Source organism: Lathyrus oleraceus, chromosome 2 (assembly GCF_024323335.1).
Source record: "Lathyrus oleraceus cultivar Zhongwan6 chromosome 2, CAAS_Psat_ZW6_1.0, whole genome shotgun sequence".
Lineage (NCBI taxonomy): Eukaryota > Viridiplantae > Streptophyta > Magnoliopsida > Fabales > Fabaceae > Lathyrus > Lathyrus oleraceus.
In genome coordinates this window covers 432693301-432710338 of record NC_066580.1, presented here as the reverse complement: position 1 = coordinate 432710338, position 17038 = coordinate 432693301, and the positions used below count along the sequence as shown (strand labels likewise).

Here is a 17038-nt window from a genome sequence, read left to right as displayed (position 1 = left end):
GAAGATGACGAAGCCATAGAAGTAATGTTCTCTAGATTCCAAACTCTTATTGCAGGTCTCAAGGTTCTAGACAAAGGATACACAACTGCAGACCACGTCAAAAAGATAGTCGGAAGTTTGCCAAAGAAGTGGAGACCCATGGTCACTGCCCTGAAGCTGTCAAAAGATCTGAACAATATCAGTCTTGAAGAGCTTGTCAGTTCCCTCAGAAGCCATGAGATAGAACTAGAGGAAGATGAGCCTCAGAAAAAGAACAAGTCTGTAGCATTAAAGTCCAAATCTGAAAGACGCAAATCTGACAGAACCAAAGCTTTCCAGGCAGAAACTGAAGATGCTGATGACTCTGAACCAGAAGATTCTGATGATGAAGAAGAATTGTCCCTCCTGACCAGAAGAGTTAAACAACTCTGGAAAAAGAGGAACAACAACTTCAGAAGACCAAGACCCAGAGGGGATCGATCAGAATCAACCTCAAAAGGTAAAACTAACAAAGACATTACTTGTTATGAATGTAAAGAAACAGGTCACTACAGGAATGAATGCCCCAAGCTAAATAAAGACAATCCCAGAAAAGAAAGTTCCAAGAAAAATACCTTCAGGACAAAGAAAGGACTAATGGCTACCTGGGATGATAGTGAATCTGGCTCATCAGAATCTGACTCTGATGAACAGGCCAATGTGGCATTTATGGCTACCACATCCAGGAGCAGCTCAGATGAAGAATCTGAAGAGGTATTTTCTGAACTCTCTCGATCTGATCTAGAATCATGCTTGTCAGAAACTCTTAGCTCATATCAGAAATTAAAACAAAAGTTTAAAAGTATAAAAGGCTGTCTTGAAGCAAAATTTGAAGAATGTGGCAAACTTGAGATGACAATTCTAAAACGAGAGGATGAAATCAGATCCTTAACATTACAAAGAGATGCAGCGAATAAAAAACGTTTAGAACTGGAAGAAGTGTTATCTCAAACTCCACAAACTTCAAATACAATAATTTATAAATACAAAGAAGCCTTTCAAGAATTTCTGAAAAATGGGATAGGAAGGAGTGTCATGGCATCCATGATTTATGGAGTCAGTCAGAACAATAAAAAGGGAATTGGGTATGATCCTAAGGAAGATAAAACTTCTACTGGTGACCAACTTAAATCTCCGTTTTCATATCACTATACGCACACACAAGAACAAAAATTTGAAAATGCTAGAAAACCCAAAGTTATAAGAAACTTTGGGAAAACTAATCAAAGAGGACCCAAGAGATTCTGGGTACCAAAAGATAAGATTGTTTATGTTGCAGATATCCTATGCAGCAAAGTTCAGACACCAGTCATGGTACCTGGACTCTGGATGCTCGCGACACATGACGGGAAGAAAGTCTATGTTCCAAAGCCTGGAACTTAAAGACGCTGGATTCGTAGGCTTCGGAGGAGATCAGAAAGGAAGGATCAGAGGCTCCGGAACTATTGGTAACGGTAATCTTCCCTCTATATCTGATGTTCTTTACGTAGAAGGATTAATGCATAACTTGTTATCCATAAGTCAATTAAGTGATAACGGTTATGACATGATCTTTAATCAAAAAACATGTAAAGCCATAAATCAAAACAATGGTTCAGTCCTATTCACAGGCAAGAGGAAAAACAACATTTATAAAATCAATCTTTCTGATTTAAAAGAACAAAATGTTAAATGTCTGATGTCTGTTCACAAAGAGCAATGGGTGTGGCATAGACGCTTGGGCCACATTAGCATGAGGAAACTTTCTCAGCTAAATAAACTCGAGTTAGTCAGAGGCCTACCTAAACTGAAGTTCTCTTCAGATGCTCTATGTGAGGCATGTCAGAAAGGAAAATTTTCAAAAACATCTTTCAAAAAGAAAAATGTTGTTTCTACCTCTAAGCCTCTGGAACTTCTCCACATTGACTTGTTTGGTCCTGTGAAAACAGCATCAGTCAATGGAAAGAAGTATGGACTAGTCATTGTTGATGATTACAGTCGCTGGACATGGGTGAAATTCCTAAAGCACAAGAGTGAGTCTCACTCTGTATTCACTAGTTTCTGCTCCAAAGTGCAAAAAGAATTTGACTCTAAGATTATCAGAGTCAGAAGTGATCATGGTGGGGAATTTGAAAATAAATCCTTTGAGGAATTATTTGACTCTAATGGAATATCCCATGATTTCTCCTGCCCTAGAACTCCACAACAAAATGGAGTTGTAGAGAGGAAGAATAGGACACTCCAAGAGATGGTCAGAACTATGATCAATGAAACTAATGTGGCAAAACACTTTTGGGCAGAAGCTGTAAATACAGCGTGTTACATTCAGAATAGAATCTCAATAAGACCTATTCTGGATAAGACTCCCTATGAACTGTGTAAAGGAAGGAAACCAAACATTTCATATTTTCATCCTTTTGGATGTTCTTGCTTTATCTTAAACACTAAAGAACATCTGAACAAGTTTGATTCCAAAGCACAGAAAGGTATTATGTTAGGATACTCAGAACGCTCTAAAGGCTACAGAGTATACAACACAGAAACCAAAATTGTGGAAGAATCAATTCATGTCAGATTTGACGATAAGCTTGACCCTGAAAAGTCAAAGCTAGTTGAAAATTTTGCAGATTTAGAAATCACTCTTGTAGGATCTGATAAAGCTCCAGAAGCAACTGTCACTCAGAACTCTGAGGAAATTAAATTCCCAGAAATCCCAAAGAAAGCTAAAAGTCGTATCAACGTATCTGAAGAATTGATTCTAGGCAACAAGGACGAACCTGTCAGAACCAGATCTACCTTCAGGACCTCTGAAGATACTCCTCTGGGACTAGTGTCTCTGATCGAGCCTACGTCCTGTGATGAAGCACTTCAAGATAACGACTGGGTGTCAGCCATGCAAGAAGAATTAGATCAATTCACAAAGAATGATATCTGGGATCTTGTTCCAAAGCCCAGAGGCACTCACGTTATTGGAACCAGATGGGTATTCAGAAACAAGCTGAATGAGAAAGGAGAAGTCGTCAGAAACAAAGCTCGACTGGTAGCTCAAGGTTACAGTCAACAAGAAGGTATTGACTATAATGAAACCTTTGCTCCAGTCGCAAGGTTAGAATCTATTCGTCTTCTTGTATCTTTTTCTATTAACCACTCTATCAAATTATATCAAATGGATGTCAAGAGCGCATTCCTTAATGGTTATATATCAGAAGAAGTGTATGTCAACCAACCTCCAGGTTTTGAAAATCCAAAATTTCCAAAACATGTCTTTAAACTTAAAAAATCTTTATATGGACTTAAACAAGCTCCCAGAGCTTGGTATGAACGGTTAAGTAATTTTCTTCTGGAACACAATTTTATCAGAGGGAAAGTTGACTCCACACTCTTCTGTAAGAACCTTAACAATGATCTCATGATATGCCAGATATACGTGGATGATATCATTTTTGGTTCAGCTAACGCCTCTGTTTGTCAAGAATTCTCTGAGTTAATGCAGGCAGAATTTGAAATGAGCTTAATGCAAGAACTAAAGTTCTTTCTGGGAATTCAAATTAATCAAACTTCAGAAGTTACATACGTTCATCAAAGCAAATACATTAAAGATGTTCTGAAGAAATTTGACATGGCTGACTGCAACTCTGCAAAAACTCCCATGCATCCAACATGCATTCTTGAAAAGGAAGAAGTAAGCAAAAAGGTTTGTCAGAAGCTCTATCGAGGTATGATAGGCTCTCTTCTCTATCTAACTGCTACTCGACCTGATATTCTCTTTAGTGTCTGTCTCTGTGTCAGATTCCAATCAGATCCTAGAGAAACTCACTTAACAGCAGTTAAGAGAATTCTCAAATATCTGAAAGGAACTCCTAACCTGGGCCTGATGTATGAGAAAACATCAGAGTATAGACTTTCGGGTTACTGTGATGCAGATTATGCAGGAGATAGACTAGAACGAAAAAGCACATCTGGAAATTGCCAGCTTCTGGGAAACAATCTGATATCCTGGGCCAGCAAGAGACAGTCAACTATCGCTCTATCTACTGCAGAAGCAGAATACATCTCAGTATCACTGTGCACAACTCAGATGCTCTGGATGAAGAATCAGTTAGAAGATCTGCAAATCTTCGAGAGTAACATTCCTATCTTCTGTGATAATACTGCTGCTATTTGTCTAAGTAAGAATCCCATTTTACACTCCAGAGCTAAGCACATTGAAATAAAACATCATTTTATCAGAGACTATGTTCAGAAAGGGATAGTAACATTGAAGTTCATTGATACAGATCATCAATGGGCAGATATATTTACTAAGCCTTTGGCTGAAGATAGATTTCTTTTTATCTTAGAAAATCTGAACATTCAAAATTGCCCTGAATAAATTGTGCCTCTGAAGATGTAAAATGAGACTCTGACATAAACAAATTAGCTTCTATCTCTGACTCTGATACTTCTACCAAGTTAAGAAGATATCTGAGTTAGAAATCTCCAGGAACCAATCCTTTGGTATTCCTGAAGATCAGATACATCAAACCACGTGGAGCACTTAGCGTCTAACCTTGGAACTTCTAGACAGCTGTCCAGAAGAAATTCAAAGGCCAGACGTTTGAGATCTCTTCGAGCAGTGTGCATACTGTTGGAATTAGACATTCATTAATGAGCAATAATCATTTTCCCCCAAGCGTGCTAACTTGGTTTTTGTGCTAACGCTGTTTTGTGTGTCGTTTTGCATGTGTTTTTTGTTTAGGGTATTTAAACACTCCTCTCACACTTCACACACTTTTCACTCTCACTCACTCTCAAACCTATTCTCTGAAGCATTTCTGCAAGCAGTTCATCTTCAACTCATCTTCATCAACAATGGATGCTCAACAACAACAAGTTTTCAACTTTTCTCAGCAAATGGAATCAAGCACCACAGCTCAAAGCACAAACACTTCCACTCCAACTGTTACAGGCGTATCCATTACTCCAGTATACAAGGAACCCCATGTTCTTGATCGTGAGCCTCATATCAACCTGGCAACTCCCTTTGAGGGACTGGAAGTTTTATGTGAATCACTAGTAGACTTCCAGAACATGAAAAGGAATGGAGTAGATCTTACTGAAGAACTTCGTCAACAAGGTTGGGAAAACTACTTTCAACGGCTTTATGGCCCTGTTTACCCATACCTCATCAAAGAATTCTGGAGATTTGTTGACGCTGATGATCATTTCATCGTCTCCTACGTGTTGGGGGTCAATATAGTGATTACTGAAAAATCAATTGCTTCTCTACTGAACATGGAGAAAACTGGAGGAAGAAGGATCTACGACATCAACCCTAGATCAAGGTACATTGCTCAAGTAATCAATCCCACCATCTTCAAACCTAACACTGAAGGCAATCCATCAAAGAACAAAGAACTTCATCAGAACCTCAGAGTATGGCTCAAGATCATTCTGGGAACCATTCATCACCGCCCAGCATCAAACTTCTCTGACTACATCAATACAGATCAGAAGTGCATTCTGTATTGCATTCACAAGGGTTTGAAGCTCTGCCTCCCAGCACTACTCTTCAAGTATCTCAGAGACTCTGTACGGGAGACCAGAAACAACATGAAACCCAGAACCTACATCCCTCTGGGAAGACTTCTGTCTGATGTTCTGATCGAAAATGGGCTTGTAGATCATCTGGAGAAGAACAAACTTATGGAAGATCTGGCGGTAGATACTGGAAAGCCTCTTAACTCCAGAAATCTGAAGAGCATGGGAATTCTGAAGAAGATTCAAGTCAAACCCACGCTGGACACCTCCTGGGACGCCTTGAAAGATCAGAGGAAGCTGCCACATGGTCTTGCAAGGTTCTACAAGAATGAACCCAGAGAAGCAATCCTTCACTACTTGCAGCGTCTGAAGGATGAAGGAGTTGACATCTCTGACTTCAGACTGGACGATTGTCTAGATTCAGAAGAAGACTTCGTCAAGTACAAAAGAGGTCCCTCTGAAAAGAAGTCTTCAAAGGCAAAGAAAGCAAGGCTAGGAGAAACTTCTGAAACAAGATCTCCAGCACCTCTGCAAGTAACTACTGGTAAGTCTGCTCCCTCTATTCCCTCTGAACCTCCTGTGGCTTCCTCTAATCCTCTCCCAGCACCTATATACACCACCTTTGAAACCCCACCTTCTACAACCAGAACCTCACAACCTTTACCAAAATTCAATCTTGCCCATACCTCTTTACCACGCTCTGAAGCTGAAGAACTCAATCAAACCACCTCTTCATCTTCAGCTCCAGAATCACCTCCCTATCTTATCCTCTCCTCTGACCCAGAACCTTCTGACCCCGCTTCTCCCACTTTAGCTCACCTTCATTCTCTAAATCAAAACTCACAACAACCACAACAACCTCCACCTGAACCTGAAGTCACTTCACCACCCCCAGAACAAACAACCAACAACCCTTCTGAAGATCAACCCTCTGACATCACTCCCCAAAACACTTCCGCTGAACCTGAACCTCTAACATTAAACTTAAACCCTCCAAACTCTCCACCCCAAACATCTGAACCTGAACCTGAACATTCCATGCCTACCCTTGAGGAAGCCATAATGTTGTTCGCAGGGGCTTCAGTACAGAAGGTCAAGTCTCTGACCATTAACTCTGGCATCAGTGATGATCCTGACTCTGTAAGGACACACTGGAACAGAGTCATTGGCTGGATGACTTCTGAAGCTTTCAAACTGAAGCACATCTCTGAGCAAGTCAGAAACGACTTCATCAGAGATGCTGAGGCAAGACTACAGGAAAAACTTGCCAAAGAAGCTGAAGAAGAAGCAAGAAGACAAGAAGAAGAAAGAGCTCGACTAGCAGAAATCCAAAGGGCAAAGGAAGCTGAAGCCAAAGCTCTGGCTGGTGCTGTTGCTGCTGCTGAAGCTGAAGCACAAGCTGCTGCTGAAGCTGAAGCGAAGGCCGCTGCTGAAGCACAGAGTGCTCTGACTCAAGAGGAGTCCTCCACTGTTGTCCCTATGGTTCTCCAGACACTTGAAGAACTTAAGAAAGACCAGAAGGAACTCAGAGCCAGAATGGACAAACAGGATACCGTCAACGACAACATTCAGAACATGCTGGCTCAACTGCTTCAGAGGATGCCTCTGCCTCCCAACCCTTAGGCACTTAGGATTTTGTTTGTTTGTTGCCTTGTTTTCCTTGTTCTGATGTTTGCTTGTTTGCCTTCTTGCCATTATCTTTGTTGCTCTTTTATCTGAATATAACATCTTTTTGATTAATTTGTTAAGTCTTTTTGATTCTGACAAAAAGGGGGAGAAATCGAATATAGCTCTGATGAAATATATTGCCTAATACCTTAAGCCTCTGCAACATATTATTTCTTAAAAATAAATTCATCTAACACTGGACTTAAGAAATTGCAGAAGGTATAAGAGAAACTTCATTGCTTGGAAGCTCTGGTAAGAACTTCTGAACTCCCTAACCTATCTCAGGGGGAGCCCTCTTCTATCTGATCTGATATTTGTTATGTTTCATCTGCTATTTAAGTTTGTTTTGTCATCATCAAAAAGGGGGAGATTGTAAGAACAAAAATTGTTCTACAACAGATTCCATGATTTTGATGATAACAAAGGATGAAACCAAAAATGGCACCCTAACGAAAAGTTTCTAAGTGTGCAGGGTTCTAAGGAAAGAAGGAAGAGATCTGATGATGTCATCAGATACAGAATCATATCAGATGCAAATTATCAGAAGATCAGAAGCATCTGAAGTAGAAACACGCTCAAGAAGTTCTAACTCTGAGCAAAACAGCAAAATATCAGAAGCATCTGAAGAAGAAGTACACTCTAGAAGTTCTGACTCTGAACAACGGTATATCATTCCAAGAAGCTCTCAGCGTCATCTGAAGACATCATCAGAAGCTCCGAATCAACACAGGAAGATTCCAAGATTCCCAGAGTCACGCGACTATGGTAATGGATCTCCTAATACAGAAAGAGTAACGTTAACTTCAAATTCAATGTGGAAATGGATTTCCTAATACAGAAAGAGTAACGTTAAACTTCAAATTCAAATGGAAAGGAACCATTTTTGGAAAGAAGTTTTTCGAGGAGAAAAAGTTGTTTTGGCAAGAAACAACATAAGTTATGGCATTAATTCTTATTCAAGACAAATTATCTGCTATCAATTTCAACGGCTTTTTCACTCCTATATAAAGGATAGCAATCAACATTGAGATTTTTGGAGAAGTAGTATACACTGAAACATTCTCTCTCTCTCTCTCAATATTTCACAAAGCTTTTGCTTAGAACGTGAAACACTCTTGTTCTTACTGTTGTAATATTTGCTTATCTTAGAAGCACTCTAGATTACATAGTCTTTTATCTATTGTTTTATTTCCTCAAGTGACTATGCGCAGTCTGTATACTTGAGAGGACTAAGAGATCCTTCTCTTAGACGTTGGTTGTAAACAATCTTTCAAGATTAGTGGATTAAGTCCTTGTTGAAGGCGAAATCACCTTGGCCGGGTGGACTGGAGTAGCTTTGTGTTATAAGCGAACCAGTATAAATTCCTTGTGTGGTCTTTATTTTGAAAAAGCGCTTATTTTCCAAAACAATTCAAACCCCCCTTTCTTGTTTTTTCTCACCTTCAGGTATAAGTCCATTGATGGCATCCGGTATCACCTTGCTTTTATTTGCTCGCTTGCTTTGTTGCCTTATTCCAAAGGACACACTTGAATCATCTTCTATATGATTTCAAGAGGTGAACTTCTGGGAAGTTTTACACTCCCTCATCCACCCTTTTGATTCAAAACTCCCTTTTCACTTGTTGATTTTAAAACTTGTAAATACATGTTGTGCAAACATTCTCATCCCTTTTCAAATTAGAAACCTGGACCTTAAGTCCTTGACTTTTCAAACTCCATTTCATAACACTTCTCTCTGAATTGAATACTAATCATATTTTGTAAATACTCATAATCAATTAACTTCACCCATTCAATTGTTTTGTGGCTTTGTCCATTGTTGATATGTTTTCATACATTAGCCATAGGTTTCAATTACCATAGTGGTTGATGTAAATCTTACCTTATCCTTAGTGAGTTGATTGTAAGTCTTCCATACTTATTATAGGGTTAACCCCTCACTAGTATGTTGAAGCCGTCCTCGCATGGTGGATTGTTGATTCAGGTTGAGTTTTCTCCCATTGGTAATGAAAAGCCTTAGGGCTCTTGTTTTAAAATGAACTCACTCATATTTTTGGAAATCTTTTAGCCGAACTACGGCGTTTTGATCATTACCTTTTCATGGAAAGGTACGTAGGCAACGGGTTCATCCGTTCAAACACAAAAACAATAAAAATTGTATATTCTTTTCTCATCATCCCATTCATGTTTGCACAATATGTCATGAACAAATAAACATTTTCATTCAACAAGTGTGAAAAGGGCTCCCTAGGAGTACCTAGGACGTTTTGGGTGCCTAACACCTTCCCATTGCGTAATTTACCCCTTACCCAGATTCTCTGATCTTTTCATTGGTTTTCTACGTGTAAAACTTCTTAGGCTTTTGTTCGCTTTTTAGCCAATCCTTTGGATAAATAAAAGTGCGGTGGCGACTCGATTTCTTTGTATGCTTTGCTTATGGTTTAATCAATAAATCATATAGCGACGAATACACCGCTACACCGGTAATACCTCATCCTGTTGTTTCCTCAGATGAGTCCTGTTTGGACATTTCCCGGTAATTTCCCTTAGTGGATTTTTCCCATCTGAGTCCGGATTTTCGTCCGAAGTATCCTTCGTGGATAATTTTGCTGTATTGGCATATTCCCCAATACATGCATATTTGAGTCAGCTCGAGTCTTTCCATTTGATTTATTTTCATGGAATCCCTCTTGTGTCTCTCAGTAAGTCTTAAGTCGTGACCTGCTCACGCATTTTATCCCCTTTCTTATCCCCATAAGAATCCCCAGAGTCTCTGTCCCATTGAGCGTATTACTCATATGGGTTGTTAGTTTCTCCTGATTTCGTTTCTCTTTGTGGACACATATCTCCACAGAGTATCACCTTTTGCATACATACATTTGCATCATGAGGTCTCTTAGGGACCAAAATTCGTCTCTTTGTTATTATTTAAGCCCATTCTACCTCGTCGAGAAGAAGATTTTAACCTTCATATCTCGGGCTAGAATGACCTTAAATAGGGGCATCTGTAAGACCCTAATTTTGACCCTAAGATCCCTCATGGCATCATAACATTGCATTTGCATCTTGCCTCAAGGATCATAGCATCTTGGCTCCTTTACCTTTGGGTGAGATCTCTTGTGAGTTGGTTTGAAATCATCAAGCATGCTTGAATAGTATATTATTTCTTTTCTTATGTTGTTTACTAACCAAAAGCACAAAAATATGTCACTAACATCTTTTGTTTGTAGTTTGAGCAGTCACAAGGTCCAAAGCTTCTAGGAGATCCTATGTGCATTGATAGGGCCAATTGAAGATAAAGGAAAGCATGGCAATGGTTCCCAAAGCTCTCATCCACCAAATATGCCTCCCAAGTATCTCAATTCATCATTTTGATCAAAGCAAATCAAAGGGTTTGAGGCTTGTTTCCCAAGGAAACCCTAATTCATCTATTCATCAACTGTGCCTTGCTCATGAAGCAACCTCAACCCATGATCAAATGCAATCAAGGGAAGTCCTTTAATTCATCATTTCATGCATATTTGAACTTAATTGAGTGTCCTCAATCATCACTTCATCAAGATATGAGGTTTGGACTTGAGAAGTTGATCAGTCAATTCATCTGACGATTTTGAAATACACTGAGACCTAACTTTTTATGTGTTTGTCAAATGGAGATGACCCCAAGATAAAAAATGTTCTTAAGGACTATATGAACAACTTTCATGCTCATCAAAAATTTATTTGAAACTTGGAAGGTCATAATCCATTTCAAAACATTATAGGTCATTTTGACTGAAACCCTAATTTTGGGTCAACTTCCCAAGGACATAACTCCTTCATTTTTCATGATTTTGAGGTGAGATCAAATGAATTGGAAAGCTTAAGATGTCTAATTCAAATGTTATGTTGAGAAAATTTTCAAAATCTCAAAAGAATTACATGTGATAATGCAAAACATTATAGGTCACTTTGGACCAAAAGCATTGAAATGTGAAAAGGTCCAACTTCAAGTGCCCATAACTTCTTCATCAAAAATCCAAATGATGCAAACTTTAAGTCCAAATTGATTGCCGTGAAAATATCTACAACTTTTTTATTGAATATTTTGTCATTTGGAGCTTGCATCATTAGAACAAAAGGGCTTGAATTTTGGCCAATTTTCAAAATCTCACATGTACATGTTTTGCACCCTACACTTCATGACCACTTTTCATCAATTTCCAAGGCTCAAACGGAGTTTTGATCAACATAACATTTGATCCTCATGCAAAAAGCTTTCCAACCATTACTCATGAGGTGGTGTTTCTATTTTGGACATGGCATTTTCGAAGACTTGAACATAATGGCACATTTTTGAAAATCATTTAAATTTGCATTGCATGATCCATTAATACACAATCTGCACGTCCAAATTGCTTTTATCATTGTTCAGCTGCCAAATCCAAGTGGAATTGGGCCCTCCATGCGCCTGTACAGGCCCATGCATGGAGGCCCTTTCCATTCCTGCAATGGAATGATCATGCATTTTAGCTTGCCTTGCCTATAAATACAATGCTATTTCTCTTCATTTCACTAACCTGAAGGCGCCCTAAATGCTGTGCAATTGAATCCTCACCCTCACACCAAAGGAACTCTCTCATTTTTCTCTCAATTTTCAGATCTGAATTTTGATTTCCTCAATTGATTTTCAGATCTTAAAGTTCCTAAACCTCATCACCTTGATCCATAGAGTGAACTGCAAGCATCCATAGCAAGGAATTGTGACTCCAAGCTCTGCAAATCAGAGGTTTAACTCACATTTATTTCCTTTGAATCTACTCATATACTGGTTATTTCTTGCTGTTGTTGTGTGATCTAAAGTCCTCTGCATAGAGGCAACATTCTTGAGCTTTTAATTTTCAAAATCCATTAAGTTCACTTGAACACCACAGATTTTCCATCTCTGATTTCTCTTAATGTAGAAACCTAGAGTGGATTTGGTTGGTACAGGGGTGATGTACATCACCCCAGCTTTCGATTGGTATCTGGATCGTGGCTTTTCATGAACATTTGTTTCTCTGCAACTTGAAGCTTGGCCGGAAGTTGGCCGGAGAAGACGGTGGCGCTGGTCACCGTCTGGTCTCCAGATTGGATCTAAGTCGTCCATCTCATTTTCCAGATCATATCCCATTCATTCATTGTTATGACTATTTTAATGGCCATGTGCGCTTTAGTTGACCAAGGAACATGGTAGGCGCGCGTGTGTGAGCCTCATGATTTGCCAGCTCAATTAATGAGCTCAGATCAAACGCTCCACGTTTTTCCATATTTTCTAATTTCTGATTTTAATTTCTTTTATTTCTTTTAATTCTATTTCTTTTTAAAAATTCATATCTCCTTCATTATTGGTCCAAAAAATATGAGACCAATTGCATTTTTCTCCTTTTAATTTCTAGTTTCTAAAAATGATTTTTAATTTTTTTTTATTTTATCATTTGATATTTTTTTAGGAATTTTCTCTTTTCTGCTTATTTTTAATTCATTTTAAATAGTTTTTGATATCCAAAAAATACAAAAATATTTTTCCAACCTCTTTGAATGATGATAGATCTATGAAAAATATTCTCATCAATTTATTAATTGATTTGAGATTTATTTGAGATTTTAATTCAATTAAGTTATTTTTATGCATTTTTAATTGATTTAAAATAGTTTCTGACTTCTAAAAATGCTAAAAAAAATTGTCAAACTTTGTTTGACCTTGTTGAACTTGGGATAATTCACTTGGACTTTTCAAAGTTGATTTGAAGTGAGTTTGAAGTTGACCTTTCTTTATTATTTTAATTCAAGTTTTATTTTAATATTGAAAAATACCAAAAATATTTTATTTGTTTCTTGACTTATAATCTTCATTTTGCTTCTGTTTTCTATTGTTTGACGTTGATCTTCTCTATCTTTGGTCAATGCTTGTTGATTATCTTATTCCATTTCCATTAATGTACTTTAATTTTCATTCTTCTTCTTCTTCTTCTCCTTTTTTTCTTTTTGATCAATGAGTTGAAGATTGGTGGTTGGCCTTGATACATGGAGGTTTAACCTTCCTTGATTCAAATGTAATTCAACTTGATCATGGATCAAGTGAATGACTTTGCATTAAGGATAGGTTGCTTCCTAATCAAGCAAGGAACCTAAATCAATACAAGATCATTTCTCATCTTCTTTTTGGCATGGCAAGTTGTAGGAGTTTGATTCACTAATCAAAATCTATAACTTGTGTTGTTGCCTACATTATTATTGACCGGCCTCAGATAGTTGCGACTTCTACATAAGTCCAATTATGATTGCTTAACATAGCACTAAATTGCCTTATGGCACACTAACTCTAACACTAACCATTAACCATTAACATTTAATTCCTGCTCTTTACATTTATGCAATTTACCATTTTTGTACATATTATTCATTTGCTTTTTGCTCTTTGCTCACTTGAGCACATGTTTATGTTAATGCAATTTGCCTTTTGCTCACTTGAGTACATAATTGTGTATATATTATTGTGCTTGTGTTTTTGTTTTGATTGTTGTGGACCAAATGCAAAAATGGACAAATGGACTTAGTTTCTAGGATATTCCCTATGCAAATTGGAGTAAAAATGCCTAATGTTGAAGATGGATTAGAAGGACCAAATCTCTAAATTCACTCTTGTCCATTCTTGATTTACTTCATGGAACTTTTTGATGTGTGTGCTTTTGTGCTAGGGAATTCTATTTTGAGTCAAAATGAAGAACCATTGCCATGTTCATCCAAAGTGAAAGATACAAGAGCCATTGGGGATCTTCTAAGAGCTTGCTTGATTAATTTGATTGCTTGAGCTTACACTTATTTTGCTTGCATATTCCAAAGGATGGGAGCTAATTGGATCATCAATATGATCTCAAGAGAGGAACTTCATTTGTGGTCTTGTTTCTTATCCTTCATCTCTTGTATGATTAGGACTTTAGCCATTCTTCTTCTTCCCTCCACTCTAACCCAAGTCAAAACTTTTTGTGCAAACATTTAACACTTGTTTTCAAACATTAGAAACCTAAGCATTATGCTTTTGATTTTCCAACTTCCTTTTCATAACACTTATTTCGAATTGAACCTTTAAGCCAACTTTGACCATATTTTGTAAATACTTTTCATTGGTAAATATAACTCATCCAAATACCACTACGCCAAAAAAGACCTATGAGAGCGCTTTTTTTGGCCTTTAAAAGCGCTTAAAAGCGCTGCCGTAGGTGGCGCTGCTATAGGTTTTAGCAGCGCTTTTTGTTTACTAAAAAGCGCTGCTAAAGGTTGTCAATAGAGAGCGCTTTTTAGTAAAAAGCGCTGCTAAAGGTGGTATATAGACAACCTTTAAGAGCGCTTTTTACTAAAAAGCGCTCTCTATTGACAACCTTTAGCAGCGCTTTTGAGTAAAAAGCGCTCTTAAAGGTTGTCTATATACCACCTATAGCAGCGCTTTTTACTAAAAAGCGCTCTCTATTGACAACCTATAGCAGCGCTTTTTAGTAAAAAGCGCTCTCTATTGACAACCTATAGCAGCGCTTTTTACTAAAAAGCGCTCTCTATTGACAACCTTTAGCAGCGCTTTTTAGTAAAAAGCGCTCTCTATTGACAACCTTTAGCAACGCTTTTTACTAAAAAGCGCTGTCTTTTCCTCTAGTAAAATAACAAAACGCTGCCTTCAGTTTAAGCCTACCATTTCAACCTGTAATATTTTTTGGGAATAATCCCATAAACTTGTAAATCAAGCCTCTCTAATTCAAGCATTTGGAGTCATAATTCAAGCATTTGTAATTTTTTAAACCAACACAAGCAAACCAACACAAGAATGAACACATTTGGAGTCATAATTCAAGCAAACCAACACAAGGATAGATAGGCACTGAACACATTTGGAGTCATAATTCAAGCATTTGTAATTTTTTAAAGCAAACCAACACAAGAATGAACACATTAATCTATCCATGAAATTAAAGATATCACTAAAATTATAAAGAACTATACACAAGTCAAAACTAATATGTTATACGGCCTATTTGGAGTCATAACTAATCTGTTAAAAATATAAAGAACTATACACTTGCCAACCAGAAACCATTCTTCATCAAAGTATTCATGTTATTTTGAAACCATTATATACTAATTAATCTTTTCTCAATAAAATATTGACACAATTCCTCCTTGATTTGTTCCAACTGCAGTCTCGTGTAATGAGCACACTTGTATTCATCAAAGTACTACATAACAAAACATAATATGCATGATTTAGTTAAAAGTAATAAATAATATGAAATATTCGATAAATATTAAAACAAATCCTAAGTTATAAATCCATACCGTGATTGGAATCTCTATTTGATTCATATTAATGATTTCCCTCATAAACCTCATTACAAAGTATCCGCAATCGATACCGTTGCGCTGTAGAGGACACTACATAGAAAAATAAATAAGAATGTATAGTTATCTTTTCTTATCAAGTAGCATCACTATTATAAGCAAAATTGTGAAAATTAAAGTACCTGCACTTTTATCCACGTAATGTTGCTGGATTTAGTACGTGGTACTCGAGCTTGTCTTTGAGATCGGAACACTTTTATTGATCTAACAAAATAAAAACATATATTTAGAACAATCTCACATAAATATACACGAATATTTAGAACAGTCTCACTTACGTATCAACTAATTGCTTCATATCCGGATAATTTGTCCATTCACCATCTATCGAATTCAGAAAATATACCACTTCTTTTAAAGGATCAATAGCAAGCAACAACCAGTGACACCTATAAATTAAAACAAAAGTTTATATGGAAATTTTTTACGTAAAAGAAACAATTAAAGATTAGAATAAACTTAGAATTAAAATCTAACCCTGAATTATACGGCCAAAGATACAAGTTGTTTGTACTGCTGGCCATGAATCTCTTGACTAAGTACTCTCTACATGAATCCGGTTCCCTACAAATTAATGCTTTGTTGACCAGGGAGGAAGACACGAAACGGAATCTGTTTGACAATTGATCATTCCCGCGCATGAAATTGTCATACAAGAACCTTCAATAAAAACATAATAAACATTAGACTATTTTTATTGAAATGTGTAAATAAATTGTTCAAGTAATTAAATAATATATAGATCGGATTACCGGATGTATGTGTGTATAACACCGACGCCTAATTCTTGATGCCGAAAAATATGTTCCAGATCTTCTTTTCCGATTGTTTCAGTGCATGAATAACCAAAGATATCTTCCTCCATATCCAGTAAGCGAATAGCACCAGCTGTTGCCATATCTGATGAGTCAACAAGTGTTTCAAGAGATATCTGGTATCGAGGCACAAAAGCACCTTTTTTTGGCAAAGAAGTCACTGGAAGATCCCTTTGTTTTTCTGTCGACTACCAATTTTCTGGCTCAGTTGTTGTGACCCTTGAGCAAATACCTATAAATCATATAACATAGGTAAATTATAAAATCATGCATTTTTTGATTCGGATCATATAATTAACACTTTCAATATACCTCTTTTTGTGATGCAACAGACTCGTTGTGCCGCAAAATCCCTTTATCCTTAGATGCGGGTTTTGTAGGCGTCTAAAATTACCATGTAAAAAAAATTAACTTAACGGTTCAGAATTGACATTTGAATACTAAAAGATTCATAGTGGTTTTTGAATTCAACATACCTCATCATCAATGTAAATGAGATCCAAGGGCCATGCAACAAATGATCCTATTGCATCTCGCAGCAATGTTGTCTCTGAAACAATGTCAGGTATCGGTAGCAACGCATCCTTATCTAATACAACATCAACCGATACTTTAAGGTGTCCATCCGG

At 37.3% G+C, this 17038-nt stretch overlaps 1 protein-coding gene across 1 annotated transcript in view; it reads right to left on the bottom strand.

Annotated features, from left to right (window-relative positions):
* The window catches only part of LOC127123563 (uncharacterized), a 70080-nt gene extending 53292 nt beyond the window's left edge, over positions 1 to 16788 (bottom strand). Inside the window, exons 1-5 of the mRNA XM_051053774.1 lie at positions 16347 to 16788; positions 16072 to 16254; positions 15873 to 15983; positions 15717 to 15798; positions 15532 to 15627 (exon numbers count right to left, since the gene is read on the bottom strand). Of these exons, the coding sequence (XP_050909731.1) occupies positions 15532 to 15627; positions 15717 to 15798; positions 15873 to 15983; positions 16072 to 16254; positions 16347 to 16492 (618 nt within the window). The 5' untranslated portion in view covers positions 16493 to 16788. The remainder of the gene's footprint in view (positions 1 to 15531; positions 15628 to 15716; positions 15799 to 15872; positions 15984 to 16071; positions 16255 to 16346) is intronic.
* Between the last annotated feature and the right edge of the window lie 250 nt (positions 16789 to 17038).